The following is a 14507-nucleotide window of genomic DNA, read 5'->3' on the forward strand; positions in this document are numbered from 1 at the left end:
CAATCACAAACCAGAGCTGGAGGACTTCCTCGGGGTCACGAAGCTGGTCAGATGGCTTAGTTGCACCTACAGCCAAGCCTCTGACCTTCCAGGGCTAGAGCTAAGAACTAAGGTGCAAGGGCTGGCATTCCCTGCAGAGATCCATTAGGCTTGCTAGTGTGGCCAAGAGCTTAGTTGAAAGTAACCACACAAAGCACTCACTTTCTGGGAAGAGTTTAGAGCCTCATTAGTTTTTGCATGGATTCCCTCCCCTTCCACAGCCCCAGCCCCACCCATCCATGCCCCCCACCCTCGAATCTGAAGGTGACATTTGGAAAGTAATGTAAAGAAAGGCGCATTCAGAACTGAAAAGAGAAGAAAGGGTAGCCAGGCAGATGCCTGGGAAGGGCCCGGGACTGGGACATTCATCCTAAGGGACACCTGTGGGACTTTTCAGCACGATCTCAGAGCAGATCGCCTTATTCAAGGGAGACCAGCCCCTCCTCTGAGCCCTGGTCGAAGAGCCACAACTGAAGAATGACAAAAGGCACCAGGCTGTGGGTACTCCGGTACACCGGGATGAATGAAGCCCCTCCATGTGTCCTCCGGGCATCATCAGGAACTGGTGCCAAGTCAGAGGCGCTGGCCAGGGCTTTGGGAGTGACGCGCATGGCTGGGAGGCTCCCACCCCCAGGACACGCCCCTGCCGCTTCCCACTGGCAGGTCTTGGGGGACCTGGGCCAGCTCAGCCACTTCCCCCTTGTCCCTCCTCCAGCAACCGGCTATATAGATCTCCCAGGTCTGGGTGCAGAAGTGCCTGGCAGGCAGTCTGGGCTTAAACGGGTCCTCCTGGCCCGAGCGAGAGGGAGGGGCACTCACTTTTGAACTCCTCCACAGTGCCTCCTCTGCACTGGCACGACCCAGCCCGGTGGCTGTCCCATAAGTCCGAAGTCGCGGGTTCGGTACCCGCATCAGGCAACAGTGCCACTGTTGTCTTCAGGGCTGATTCCTTTTGGTCTTGTATTCTCGCGCCTCTCTGCCCTCCAAGCCAGGATGGTGAGCCCTACAACTTCCGAAGTGCAACCCACCATGGGGGTCAAGATCTTCTCGGCCGGCGTTTCAGCCTGCCTGGCAGATATCATCACCTTCCCGCTGGACACCGCCAAAGTCCGCCTTCAGGTAGAGTTCAGAAAAGTTGGCGAGGGTTCGCCTGCTGAAGGCATCCCTGTGATGTGTGCTGTGATTCAACCGCTCTTTTTTGGGGTGGCTCTGTCTTGGGAACGAGTGCTATCAGAAAGGAAATGGGTCTCTTTTCTCGGATTGGCTGAAGAGCCGCGGGTGATGGGTTAACCTCTGCCAAGCCCCTACCAAGCCCTTCACAAGACAATGGTATCCTGGACAGCTGGGGTCCCAACAATTAAAGCAACCCCCTCAGAGTTTACAAGACTGGTGCTTTTACTTTTCTTTGATTCTTTGGGGATACTGTCCCATCCTGTTTTTAGTGGCTCTGGAGAGTTCCTGGATACCTTGTTTAGGTGCTCGGAGCCTGCATTGTTGCAAGCTCCACCTCCGAAATGGATAAATGGCAGATAGATAGACAGACAGACAGAGTGATAGATAGAGCGATAGATAGAAGATAGACAGACAGCCAAGTAGAGAGAGGGAGCGATGCTGATACAGAGTGGTAAGGCAGAGAGGTTGTTGAGAAGGGAAATCTATAAAAAGAGCCTTATCTAGGGCATGCACCAGTCTTGTTTAGCCCCTCCCCCCAGGTAGGACCCCCTTTCCTTAATGGACAGCCACTTCCCTCTGACCTGCGCCTTTCTGATTTCCAGATCCAAGGTGAAGGTCAGGCTTCCAGTACCATTAGGTATAAAGGTGTCCTAGGGACCATCACCACCCTGGCAAAAACAGAAGGGTTTCAGAAACTGTACAGCGGCCTTCCTGCGGGCATTCAGAGGCAGATCAGCTTTGCGTCGCTCAGGATTGGCCTCTACGATACCGTCCAAGAGTACTTCTCTTCAGGGAGAGAAAGTAAGGAGTGCTGTTGGGGGGGGGGGTGGCTGTGCCCCAGACCCGGCTCTATGCAAAAGCTGAATAATTAGTAATAGTATCTTTGCCTAGCATGAGCTAGGCCCTGGTTCCATCCCAGCACCCCCAACTCACCCAAAGTAACACAAAATGCATTGGCTTTCATAACAAATTGTCAAAGGCTGGAGAGATGGCTCAGCGGTTAAGAGCACTGACTGCTCTTCCAGAGGTCCTAAGTTCAATTCCCAGCAACCACATGGTGGCTCACAACCATCTGTAATGGGATCCGATGCCCTCTTCCGGTATGTCTGAAGACAGCTACAGTGTACTTATATATAATAAATAAGTCTTTAAGGAAAAAAACAAATTGTCAAAAAATAGACAATATTTGCACTGTCTCTTTCCTTCTAGAAAGAAAGTAGATGTGCATATCAGCTCTTCACATGCTTATATCTGGAAAAATCAACTGGCCTGTGAGGAAAGTGTGTGTTTCTTCATGGGAAATGAGTGTGGCTATAAAGCAGTGCTCAGTGCAGACTTTCCCAAACAGCCTGTACAAGGTTAAAAAGAAACTGCTGCACTCCCTGAGTCTGCAGTAATGTCTCATCCACACAGGACACAGGTTTCTAGAACATTACATTGTCAGTGGTAGAGGTAACGAGAGGAGACATACCTAGAATTGCTCATCCGGGTGATTTTCTGCGAATTCTAATCGGGTGATAATCAGTTGGTGGTTATATCAGGCTCCGAAATAATGGGATAGATTCCGTGAGTATTTGTCATTCTGCATTCTGGTTCTTCAGCCGACCTACTAAGCTTTGTTGAACTGTCCTGGGCTGGAAACCACGCTAGGCTGGACAATCAGAGTTGTCACTCAAGACAGGAGCCTCCAGTTCAGCTGGCCACACAACCTTGGCATGTGCTGTGTTGCAAACCACCAGAGAGTGGGCATAGGGAGGAGGCATGATCATGCAGGACTCCTGAAGAGTTGGCATCTGACTCTTGAGGGAGCTCTCCTACTCTGTGCCAGGAGCTAAGGGGTAAGGAAAGGCCTCTCCAGCCAGGCAAAGACTGTGCACAGAATCTGAGTAAGGAGCTCACATGCAGGGCAGAGAGGACGTTGGTGAGAAGGGACAGGTGAGTCCAGGAAAAGCAGGAACTGGTCACCAAGGGCCTTGGAGTCCATTCTAAGGAGTTTGCGTCCTGCCCATACAATGATGGGAAGTCAGGGCAAATATGCTAAGCAGACCACCAGGTGTGGTGGCCTGTACCTGGAATCTCAGAAGTTCAAGGCCAGCCTGGGCCACCACAAGATTCTGTCTCAAGCAAGTTAATAAATAGCTGGGCATAGAACTCGGTGGCTTAACACTTGGCCTTGGGTTCAGTCTTCAGCAAGGAAAAAAACAAGCTAAGCAAGTGAGATACACATTGATACTTAAAAGGATCACTTTGGCAGCAGTAAAGAATAGTATATAAAAATCATAAGTCAGAAATGATTGTGGTATGCACTTTCGCATGCAGAATCAGAGAACTGATCAGAATACTTCAAAACACACAACCGATTAAATGTGGTGGAAACGAAAGCTGCTACCAGCTTGGTGTATTCTCTGTGTGCTGAGAACTTCGTCAGTCTGAACTCATGCCCAGTGAGGATGACGTTGATATTGTCCCTGTTTTGTAGGCTGGAGGCAGAAGAGGAAAGGCAAAGGAAGACCTTAAGGAGTGGATTATCTTTAACCCTAACTGTATTCACTACAGAATGAGTACTGGGTTTCAGGATTCACTGAAGTTTTATTAAATGATGTCTATTTTTGTCAACAGACCTTTTTTTTTTTTCTAAAATTTTAAGACAAAGGCTCCTTTGTATTATTATTTTTTTTTTTGTCCCCTTTGAAGGTTGTTTGATGTCTTACATAAGGCTGTTGCCCAGTAGGTTTTCCCTAGGACCACTGAGTTCAATAATGAACATTGTCATCGGTAGGGGAACCTACAGTCACTGGCAACCAGGTGCCTCCTGCTACTTGGGAAATATAAAAATGACAGCTAACCTCAGGAAAGGACAAAGCTAAATTTTAGAAAGGACCAAACCACCATTTAAATAGACATGCCCCTCCCCCCTTTTTTCTTTAGAAGTCTTCATCTTGGAGGAGAAAAATACAAACCTAGGCTACTGAAGTTTTCTAGTACCATTATCTGTTGTGAGTTGGCTCAGTTTCCAAAAACCATCAGCATTTGATGGAGCATCAGGGAAGAAGAAAGGACACAATGTAAACATACTAGAGACAGAGGTGGCTCAGTCGGTAAAGTGCCTGCCTTATAAGCACAGGGGCCTGAGTCCTAGAACTCTCAGTACAGCCACAAATCCAGGTGTGATAGCACTGGGTGTGGGGGGTGCCCAGCTAGGCCAGTCCTGGGTGTGGAGGGGGGTGCTCAGCTAGGCCAGTCTGCCCACCAGCAGGAGTTCCTAACTCAAAAGAGCAAAATAATGTTCTGAAGAATCAGGGGCAGAGTTTGTTCTCTGGTGCAGCCACCACACACACACACACACACACACACACACACACACCACACACACATCACACACACACAACCCCCACCACACACGATTAGCCACAAAAACTTTAAATATACATGCTTGTCTTGATGGGGGAAGGGCTCTTGATTTTTATTTTCTTAACCATCGCTTTATTCTTCCTGGATAGCACCTGCCTCTTTGGGACAGAAGGTCGCAGCTGGCTTGATGACTGGGGGTATGGCAGTATTCATTGGGCAGCCTACAGAGGTCGTGAAGGTCAGAATGCAAGCACAGAGCCATCTGCACGGGATCAAACCCCGCTACACTGGGACCTACAATGCCTACAGAGTCATAGCCACCACAGAAAGCTTGTCAACACTCTGGAAAGGTAGCTAACTGCCACGGGGACTTCCCCCAGCACGTAAGGCACAAGACCCAGTCAGCACCCCACTTCTTAAATGCTGTCTTGCTTTTCTACAGGGACAACCCCTAATCTACTAAGAAATGTCATCATCAATTGTACAGAGCTGGTCACATACGACCTCATGAAGGGGGCCCTGGTGAACAACAAAATACTAGCAGGTACTTCCCATTTTATACCTCAAACATGTCTGTACCTTTCCAGTCTCCGTTTAGAGTTTAACTTCTCTCTTGAGAGGGGTGGTGTGTGTGTGTGTGTGTGTGTGTGTGTGTGTGTGTGTGTGTGTGTGTGTGTGTGTGTCTGAGAGAGAGAGAGAGAGAGAGAGAGAGAGAGACAGAGAGAGACAGAGAGAGACAGAGAGAGACAGAGAGAGACAGACACAGAGAGAGACAGAGAAAGACAGAGAGAGAGAGACAGACAGAGAGAGACACAAGAGAGAAAGAGAGAGAGAAAGAGAGAGAGAGAGAGAGAGAGAGAGAGAGAGAGAGAGAGAGAGAGTCACAACATAGCCCAGCTGGTCTGGAACTTGGTATATAGACCAGGCTGGTCACCATGTGCTGGGTTAAAAGTGTGTACCACCACAACTAACAAATGTAATCTTTTAGGAAGCAAAAAAGACGAACAATTTAAAAGTTGTGTTGGAACAAAGCTTTTGTTTCAGTTTTTCTGTGAAAGCATAAAAGGATATTGCTCCAATATTCTCCACTAATAACAAGAATCAAGCATCCCCTGCCACTCCCTTAGGAGTGCAGAACCAGGAGGCAGCCAAAAGCAGCTTACAGGCAGAGTTAGCCATAATTCCATGTAAGCACATCCTAACTGTTGACACTGACGCGGACATCCTCCTTTGACGACTAGAATTCAATCTAATGATGTTAGGGGCTTGTGTATTAGGCATTATACTAGACCCAAGGCACAAAGAAAATGGTGTTAGCCTAGAACAATAAATCTAGGCTAAGTATTAAGTATTAGCACGTGCCATCAGTCAGGTTTCTCTGCACAAGCCATGCTTATTCCCTATATGTTAATATAGTGACTTATTAATACATCATAACTTCCCGTTACTAATTGGTTTACAAGCATCTGACAGGTAAGTGCAACCACATGAACCTCAAAGTCTGGTGTTGGTCACTTTCAGATGACGTCCCCTGCCACTTACTGTCAGCTCTCGTCGCCGGGTTTTGCACCACACTCCTGGCCTCTCCAGCAGATGTGGTAAAAACAAGATTCATCAACTCTCTACCAGGACAGTACCCAAGCGTACCCAGCTGCGCAATGACCATGTACACCAAGGAAGGACCAACAGCCTTTTTCAAAGGGTAGGATGTGACTTCTGTGTTATAGAGTTGTGTCTAAGGTGCCTGTGTGTGCTGGGGGCAAGACAGCTGGCATTTAGCCTCCAACTACATCTTTGCCTCTTCACAAATGTCTTCAGTCCACCAATTTTATCCTTGCCACAGAGAAAAAGATAATTGATTGTGTTCGGTAGCACCCGAGGGGACGCAAAGCCTGGGCCTTGCACCTGCCGGACAATGAGTCATATTTACAATTTTTCTATTAAAGCAAAACCACAGAAAAGTACATTCACCTTGAAAGTACTATTGAGAAATAGATTACATTTTCCCACAAAGTACTGGTATATTCTATTGGAACCCACTTTCCTAATAAAATACAGTTTTAAAAAATTGTATTTAACAAGTATTACAGTAATATGAAATAGTAATACTTTATAACCTTAATTGCAAAGCCATACCCCACAATTTATAAACTAAAATATGAATGTATCATGGATATTATATAAAATTCTAAGCTTATATGTTTTTGTGTTACATTAATACAAATAATATACATTGTAAGAAATTAACTTAAAATAGACATAGCATTTATAAATTATCAACCACTTAATAATTTGATATTTTGCAAATTTAAATTTTCAAATGTTGCTTTTGGATTTTAAAATATTTCCTACCATGTGTTAGTTTACCTTGCCAAATAATACTAAATTAAACAGGCTGAGTTTGCCATGGTAGCACATGCTTATAATCCCAAAACATGAGGGGCTAGGGCACAAGGACTTTCATGAGTTCAAGACCAGCCTGAAGAACACAGCGTGTTCCAGGGCAGCCAGAGCCACATAGCAAGACCCTGTCTCAAAAAATAAAATAAAATAAAATAAAATAAAATAAAATAAAATAAAATAAAATAAACCAGGAGACGAGCCAGTCTGTGGAGCACTTGCCGCATGCACGCGGGAACTTGAGTTCAGTTCCAGAGCCCGTGTAAAAGCAAGCGTGATCGCATGTGTTTGCAGCCCAGCGCTAGGGAGGAGGCACTCACATGGTGACTTTCAACCATCCACACAACTGTAGTTCCGGAAGATCAGATATCCCCTGGCTTTCCTGTGCTCAGGCATGCACATCACAGACATACAAGCAGGGGAAAAAACATCGACAGACACACAAAATGGCTTTTAAAAAAAAAAAAAAATCTATTCAAAGCAGCTTTAACTGTCAACACTTTTGTCTTCTGGAGCAATCGTTGGTATAAAAGCCATTCTGAGGAATTTGGTGGAATCCCCTAAATCCAGAACTCACAGAGTCATATTCAGACACTGAAAGTCTCTTATTGCTGTCCAAGGGAAGACTACCCCGGCCCGCCCCCGCCCCGCCCCGCCCCGCCCCCTCCGCCCCGCCCCCGCCCCGCCCCGCTCCTCTCCGCCCCGCCCCCGCCCCGCTTCTCCCCGCCCCGTCCCTTCCCCTCCGCCCCGCCCCGCCCCGCCCCCCCGCCCCGCCCCGTCCCCGCCCCCCCGCCCCGCCCCTCCGCCCCGCCCCCCCGCCCTCACCTGGACGTGGTCAGTGCTGACTGAGCACTTTCCTTTCCCTCTTCTTCCTCACTTAAGAGCTTTCTACTTCCTGTTTAGGAAGTGAAGTGAAATATAAAAATTTCCTCTCCCCTCCAAAGGAGGGAAATGTTGCTTGGCAACGCCATTGCTCATGATTCATAGGCTGCTCATTGCCGCGGCGTTATGACTTTCAGACAGCTAACGGGATGGTGCTGTATACTTACTTCCCTAGGTTTGTGCCTTCTTTTCTGCGTCTCGGGTCCTGGAACGTGATCATGTTTGTGTGCTTTGAACAGCTGAAAAAAGAGCTGATGAAGTCCAGGCAGACGGTAGACTGCTCCACATAAGCACTTGGAGAATGTGATGCTGGCACCATTGGGCTTCTGTGCTGGGAGACCACGAATAAAAACCAACCAAAGAAATCAAACGAACAGCTCTGTTCACTATATTTACATTAGAAGATCATTTCTAGTAGAGAGTTTTGAAACATCTTTTAATTTTCTTTAAAGGGAAAACTAATTTTTAAAGGGAACACATGATTTTTGTTCTCACTGTCTTGGGGCGGAAGAACATAGCATCCAGTAATATCCTGACAAAATAATAACTATATAAAATACTGTATTAAACTGGTCTTTGGGGGAGGGCTGGAAGTGTATGACTGGGTATAAATAATTTTAATTACAGCTCAAACTAGTGGAAAGGAAAAACTAAGTCTAAAACACTTTACATCGGTAAACACTTTAAAAGAAGCTATCAAAGACAATACTGCCAATTCGTTTTCTTTATTAGCCACAGTTCACAGATAATATACTCAATAAAGCATTGCTAATTCCTTCTAAGCTTTGTCTTTTTGAGGAGTCTATACCTGAACTTAAGAGTTGGGGGCTCGGCTATAATACAGAATTGTCCCCATAGCAAGGGAAGTTCTTCATAATCAAAAGTACAAACTAACTCAGTTTATACAAGTGTCTGGAGTCCGTATCGTGGGCCATCTATAACAACTTAGAACTGGAGACAGGATATCCATTTGTGACTAACGTTACCACTGGTGAATCTTGACTCTGTCTTTCCCACAGTTGGAAGAAGACCGGCAGCAGGGAATGAGACTTTGGTTGTTTCCCACCCTTACAAACAGAGAGCAGGGCGGCAGAGGTCACTCTATGCTCTGTACCCTGTTCCTGGTTTAGTCGCTTCAGCAAATTCCCTCCTGGGCCTTGTGTGGCTGTGGTGTTGCTCTGGGGTCCTTCTGCTCCACCCACATAGAGATCGTCAGTAAACAGGAGTTATTCTTAGTATGCTGGTCTTTGGTGGCTTCTGTGTCCATCTGCGCATGACAGCTGCAGCAGAGGTGGAAGCAGACGTGGGTGGTCCTAGTGCAGGAGTGTACACAGGATACTTAATTCTCCACGTTTCCACTCTCCTGGGCAGCCCTGGACTGGACTGGTGCTGTGGCTTCCGGATGCACGTAAGCAAGGGAGCGCCTCAGCCCTTGACGTCAGGCAGACAGTACTGCAATTCTTGTGTAGGTATAGGAAGACGGGATTTCTATGTCTAACTTAACCTTGGTCGGTGTCACAGCTACGGGCCAGGCTGTTTGAGACTTCCTGGTTGGTCTGCAAGCTGCGGAGCTGGAGGAAGACAAGAACCTTGAGAGAAACCTTTTATTCCACCTAATGTTGCCATGTCCAGGGGAGGCAGCGCCGGTCTCACTTTCTAGCTAATTTCCTCAGTGATGGAGCCTCATCCAAGAGCCAGAAAGGGGGTGTTTGCACCAATCACGGTGCATGTCTTATGCAAATGAAAGAGCATGTTCACACAAACAGGCCTCCCCTCCTGGCACCCATCACCGCAGTTCCTCCGCTAGACCACCAGGGGGCTCCTTCCCAGGCCTGTGTAGAAATGGTTGGAAGGCCGTGTAGCTTGTCTTTGGCTTCTTTGTGGGTTTTTTTCTCCACCGGTTTTCTTCCACCCTTTCATCCCCCTAAACCCTAGATAAGAGAGTAAAAAGGATAGAGGGGAGAAGAAAGAGATCCCTGAAGAAAGTCAAGGGTCAGAAAGGAGGCAACGCTATTGTTAGACTACCTCTTGCTGATTAGGGCATCGAGTTGCTTGGGACAAGTTTGATCTTCATCCACAGGATTATCTAGTTTCTTCTCCTTGTTTGTACATGAGTAGTTAACAAATCGCTACCGACAGCAACCAGTAACAACCAACCAACATCCAACCAACAACCCACTCAGCTTTGCAGGGTATCTATATAACTGGAATTCCAAACAACACATGGCAGAAACTCTCTGCAGCTGGTAAATCACACCCGAGCCAGAGCGCAAGGTAAGTCGCAGGCAGCTGCTGTGGACAGTCTGAAGCAGCCTCTTAGACCATCTCCGAGATTAAAACAAAAACATATTCTTATGATACTTCTGTGATTTTTGTTTTTTGTTTTTTTTTTTTTAAAGAAACCCACACTCCAGAATTCCCACTACAGGGTTGTCTAGAGTTCACCAAGTTTTCTGAGAGTAAAAACTCTGGTATAGACAGACCTTTTGAAATAGTCCTGACTGAGGCTGTACCTTCAGGAACTGGGACAATCAGTACCTTTGTGTATCGCTGACAAGGCGTTTGTGGAGTATTTACACACGGGTAATCCGGCCATGTTTGACTGATGGTCCTCTCAAAACAGCTCAGAAAGCAAAGAGTAATCCAAGAGATGCCTACTGATCAGAGCCAAACCGTCTCATCCTCCGAATCTTTGCTTACTTATGGGAAAATGAGCCCCAGATACAGCATGCTCTGGGAAAAAAAAAAAAAAAAAAAAAAACCTAAAGACCTTAATAGTAATGCTAATAGTGATTTTAACATTTAACACCTGCCCAGGGCCCTCGGGAGAGCTGAGTCTCCTTTATCTGTCTCAGAGAAAGAAAATGTTTGTCCTTTCTTATAGTAATCCATCTTCAGGGAAGTCACTCCAGAGAAATACAGCCCTTTCTTCCAGACCAGCATTAATATTTTCATAAATGGGGATTCTCCCAGGACCTAGTTACCCACCCCAGCCCACCCTTTCATGTTTCACCATGTCAAAGGTACATGCCAGGGTTGGCTCCAGAAGTGCTTAAAACTAGAGGAATGGCCACACCCAAAACCATCACCTCCATTCCTCATTTGTTAACACCAGGAGAATTTGGTGGCGGTGCTTTTCTGTTCAGCAGCTCCTGCCATTCCGGAGTGCTCAGACCTGACTTCCTATGTCATGTGAGCATCTCACTTTCTTAGGGTCTTCTCATCTGGTGTTCTCACTGCCTACCTGTGCACGGCACCTGAGTGAGAGCTGGGTAAAGAACACTCATGTGCACAGCTTTGAGCAGTGAGGGATTGGGAGGCTACATCAGTTTCTCATTTCTGCTAAGCCTCAGGCAAAATGCCACCAAGTTATCACACTCCAGCTGCACATGAAAGACCCCCACAGAGTGTGGAGACTCTCACTCAAGTCTCGGGATAACACGACCCCCCAAGAACTCACAAGAGACCATCCTTGATGCAATTACACGAGATTTATTAACAAAAACCAGTGCACTGGGGTCGAGACTTGTATCCCACGCAGGGGTAGAAGAGTTTGCCCCCGAGTAGCTAGGAAAAGGGGTATTTAAAGGAAAAAAAAAATCCATTAAAGAACTGGGTGACCACGTGACCAACTTACGACATTACCTGAACGAACAGGTGAAATCCATTAAAGGAAAAAAAAAAAAAAAAAAAAAAAACAAAAACACACAACCCAAAGTGGGTAGGGAGGAAAATACCAAAAATACCATCGAAGAATCACAAGGGAAACACCTGGTTTCTCAAGATTGCTGAGCCAGCTATAACTTTTATGGTCAGTTAGTTCCTGGAACAAAGCCACTGAACCTGCTATCCTACATTTTTGGCTCTACTCTACCTGCTAGGGGTCTTCTACTTTGCCTGTTAGGGGGTCAGGGTTTATCCTGGTCTTTCACACACAGAGGCATTCTGCTTAATACGAAGACATTTCAGTTTCCTCTCAGTCTCCCAGGGCCTGGCCAGTGAGTGTCTGCTGGGATCACCTTCCATAGGGTTGCAAAAGGCTCTGTTCAGGTTGGCTTCTGAAGGAATCCCAAACCTTAGAGTATCCAGTTTCACAAATAAGAAAAGGAATAAGAAAGAAAGGGTGCCACTTTGTTTACTTGTTTCATCCTGTCCCATCCTGTCCCCCCCAGTCCCCCCCACCGCAGTAATGAATGAAGGTAGTTAAGATACTAAGCCCTGGTATACAGAAAAGTCAATCAGAAAATTTGGATCTGACTTTGTGTACAAAGAGGGAAAACAGCTGTACGTATGAGGTTCCGTACGTATGAGGAGATCTAAGGTTACCCTGCAGCCCACTGAGAATCCTGATGAGTGGTTTAGTTGGGGGAGGGCCCCTGCAGGAGTTTGGAACATCCTAACCAGTGATTCTACTTTTTCTGCACAAATGGCAAATGGTTTCTGTCTGAGCCTTAATAATTTACCAAAGAAAGGTCTGCAAGTCAATTGCTTAGAAATCATGTCAGCTTGCTTTCCTTTTCAAGGGTTAGTGAGCACATTTTTATTAGAGAACATAACACATATACACAAGATCACATAAAGCAAAGGCTTCACTTCATAAACAGAGTGAGCGAGCAGCCGTGGTGAAGCTCAGGAAACCGAGGACACAGGTCAACCTCCACCCCGTGGAGGGGGCTAATGTTGTTTAGCTTTTTGTAAAATTGTAGATTCACATGTAGGGATTTACACTTCTGTTGTCTTATTTTTGGTGGGGGGTATGTGAATTGAATCATTTGTTGGGTGTGTGGCATCTTTTGTCAATATTGTACACTTAGGGTTACTCAGGCAGCTTTTCCTAGGTGCAGTTCCTAGTTAATCAGCAGTGCCCAGCATTTTATTGTGAAGATTATCAGACTTGATCTACTGTTTGATGGACAGCTGAACTTTCCTTTCAGGCTATAATGCTGATATGAATTCTAATGATATAGGCACTCATTTCCTATTCCTGCTATGACACACAATCACAAATTCAGTGGCTTGAAACAACACAAATCTATTTCTTTACCGTTCTGAAGGTCAGCAATCTCAAAGAGATGTGCCCTCTGCAGGTCCCAGGGAGTCAGACTCCTCTGCTTCCAATTTTCTTCTATCCTTTAATGAAATGAATTTGTTTGGCCATCCTTGGAAGGCTGTGCCCTGGGACACATGTGCACTCAGTTGTATAGGACAGCTATTTAAGTCAAGCTCTTTCCAGTGTGACATATTGGGCTGTTGTGTCTCACTCTTTGCCGCACCTGGGTGTGGACTATGTTTTTCTACTATGTGCCTTGGGCTTGGCTGTCATACTTAAATTGAAGCTACATATATTTTCATCTCGATATTTGTAGGGTCTGTAGTAATGCCCATTTCATTCTTGATATTCTTTTCTTTCCTTTTATTCTTGATTAGTCTCACTAGTTTATCAGCATTGGGGCTTAAAAAGCAAACTTTTTAACATCTCTTGGTCTTGAAGCCCAAGCATAGACAATAGTTAGCAGCCTAGGACTCTACTCGGTGTGGACACACACACACACACACACACACACACACACCTGGCAATCCTTTACGATCTTGATCCTCACCTGCATCAAGCTGCGCATACTCCATCCCAAACAACAGAACAGTGCACTAAGTCCCACTCCTCTTCATCTTTTCAATTATTACAGTTACATCCAGGCATGGGGGGGGGCGCTGGCTTACACTGGTTTTGTGTACATACACAATAGGGCAAACTGTGTCCTCTAAATCAGCTTTCAGGGAGACCTCCCTCCCCCAACTGTCATTACACCTAGACACAATTGGGCACGTTTATGTGGTTGTTTGAAGAGAATTTGCAGTTCATGGAACTGTTTTGGGGATTGGGGTTAGATGTGGCCTTGTTGGAGGTGTGGCCTTGTTGGAGGTGTGGCCTTGTTGGAGGTGTGGCCTTGTTGGAGGTGTGGCCTTGTTGGAGGTGTGGCCTTGTTGGAGGTGTGGCCTTGTTGGAGGTGTGGCCTTGTTGGAGGTGTGGCCTTGTTGGAGGTGTGGCCTTGTTGGAGGTGTGGCCTTGTTGGAGGGGGTGTGTCACAAGGGGTGGACGTGGAGGTTTCAAAGCCTGCAACAATCCCAGTTAGCTCTCTTTGCCTTGTGCTTGTGGATCAGATATACACTCTCAGCTACTGCCCTCCTGCCACCCTGCCTGCCAGCTGCCACACGCTCTGTCATGATGGACCAACTTTCTGAAAATGCAAACAAGCCCCCGATTAAATGCCTTCTTTTATAAGTTGCCTTGATCATGGTCTCTCTTCAGAGCGATAGAACAGTAACTAAGAAAATACGTTTAACATTAGATGCAATAAGGAAGGAGTATCACACTGAGCACAGGCTTCTGTAATCCAAGCCTGCCAATCAAGAGAGAAGCAACCAAACTATACCACTTGGCAACCTGGCCTTTTGAAATCTTAAAGTCTATAAAAAAGAAGTCCTGGACAAAAGCCTGGATCCCCCCAGGACTATTTTGAAGAAAATCACCTTGCAAATTTTTAAATCTCTGTGCATCTTTACCTCATTGTTACGATGCCAAGAACCTGGAAACACTTGGACCAGACCCCAACTACTGACATCAGTCCTATAGTATGTCTATGACCTATCAGTCTATCAGCTGT

At 46.3% G+C, this 14507-nt stretch overlaps 1 protein-coding gene across 1 annotated transcript; it reads left to right on the top strand.

The window, feature by feature from the left end:
• The first annotated feature begins 818 nt into the window (after positions 1–818).
• On the top strand, positions 819–8582 carry UCP1 (uncoupling protein 1). The gene is made up of 6 exons (XM_080937494.1): positions 819–1158; positions 1815–2013; positions 4713–4913; positions 5006–5107; positions 6085–6265; positions 8021–8582. The coding sequence occupies exons 1-6, from the start codon at positions 1033–1035 to the stop codon at positions 8133–8135; spliced, it is 924 nt and encodes a 307-aa protein (XP_080793620.1). The 5' UTR covers positions 819–1032; the 3' UTR covers positions 8136–8582.
• The last annotated feature ends 5925 nt before the right edge of the window (positions 8583–14507 follow it).

Source organism: Micromys minutus (assembly GCF_963924665.1).
Source record: "Micromys minutus genome assembly, chromosome: 24".
Classification (NCBI taxonomy): domain Eukaryota; kingdom Metazoa; phylum Chordata; class Mammalia; order Rodentia; family Muridae; genus Micromys; species Micromys minutus.

Bases quoted from the DNA above. Each gene is read 5' to 3' on its own strand.
- UCP1 (XM_080937494.1), top strand. From the start codon at position 1,033: ATGGTGAGCCCTACAACTTCCGAAGTGCAACCCACCATGGGGGTCAAG. The intron at 5,108-6,084 runs GTACTTCCCATT...GGTCACTTTCAG, and splicing joins GAACAACAAAATACTAGCAG to ATGACGTCCCCTGCCACTTA. The intron at 6,266-8,020 runs GTAGGATGTGAC...TTACTTCCCTAG, and splicing joins CCAACAGCCTTTTTCAAAGG to GTTTGTGCCTTCTTTTCTGC.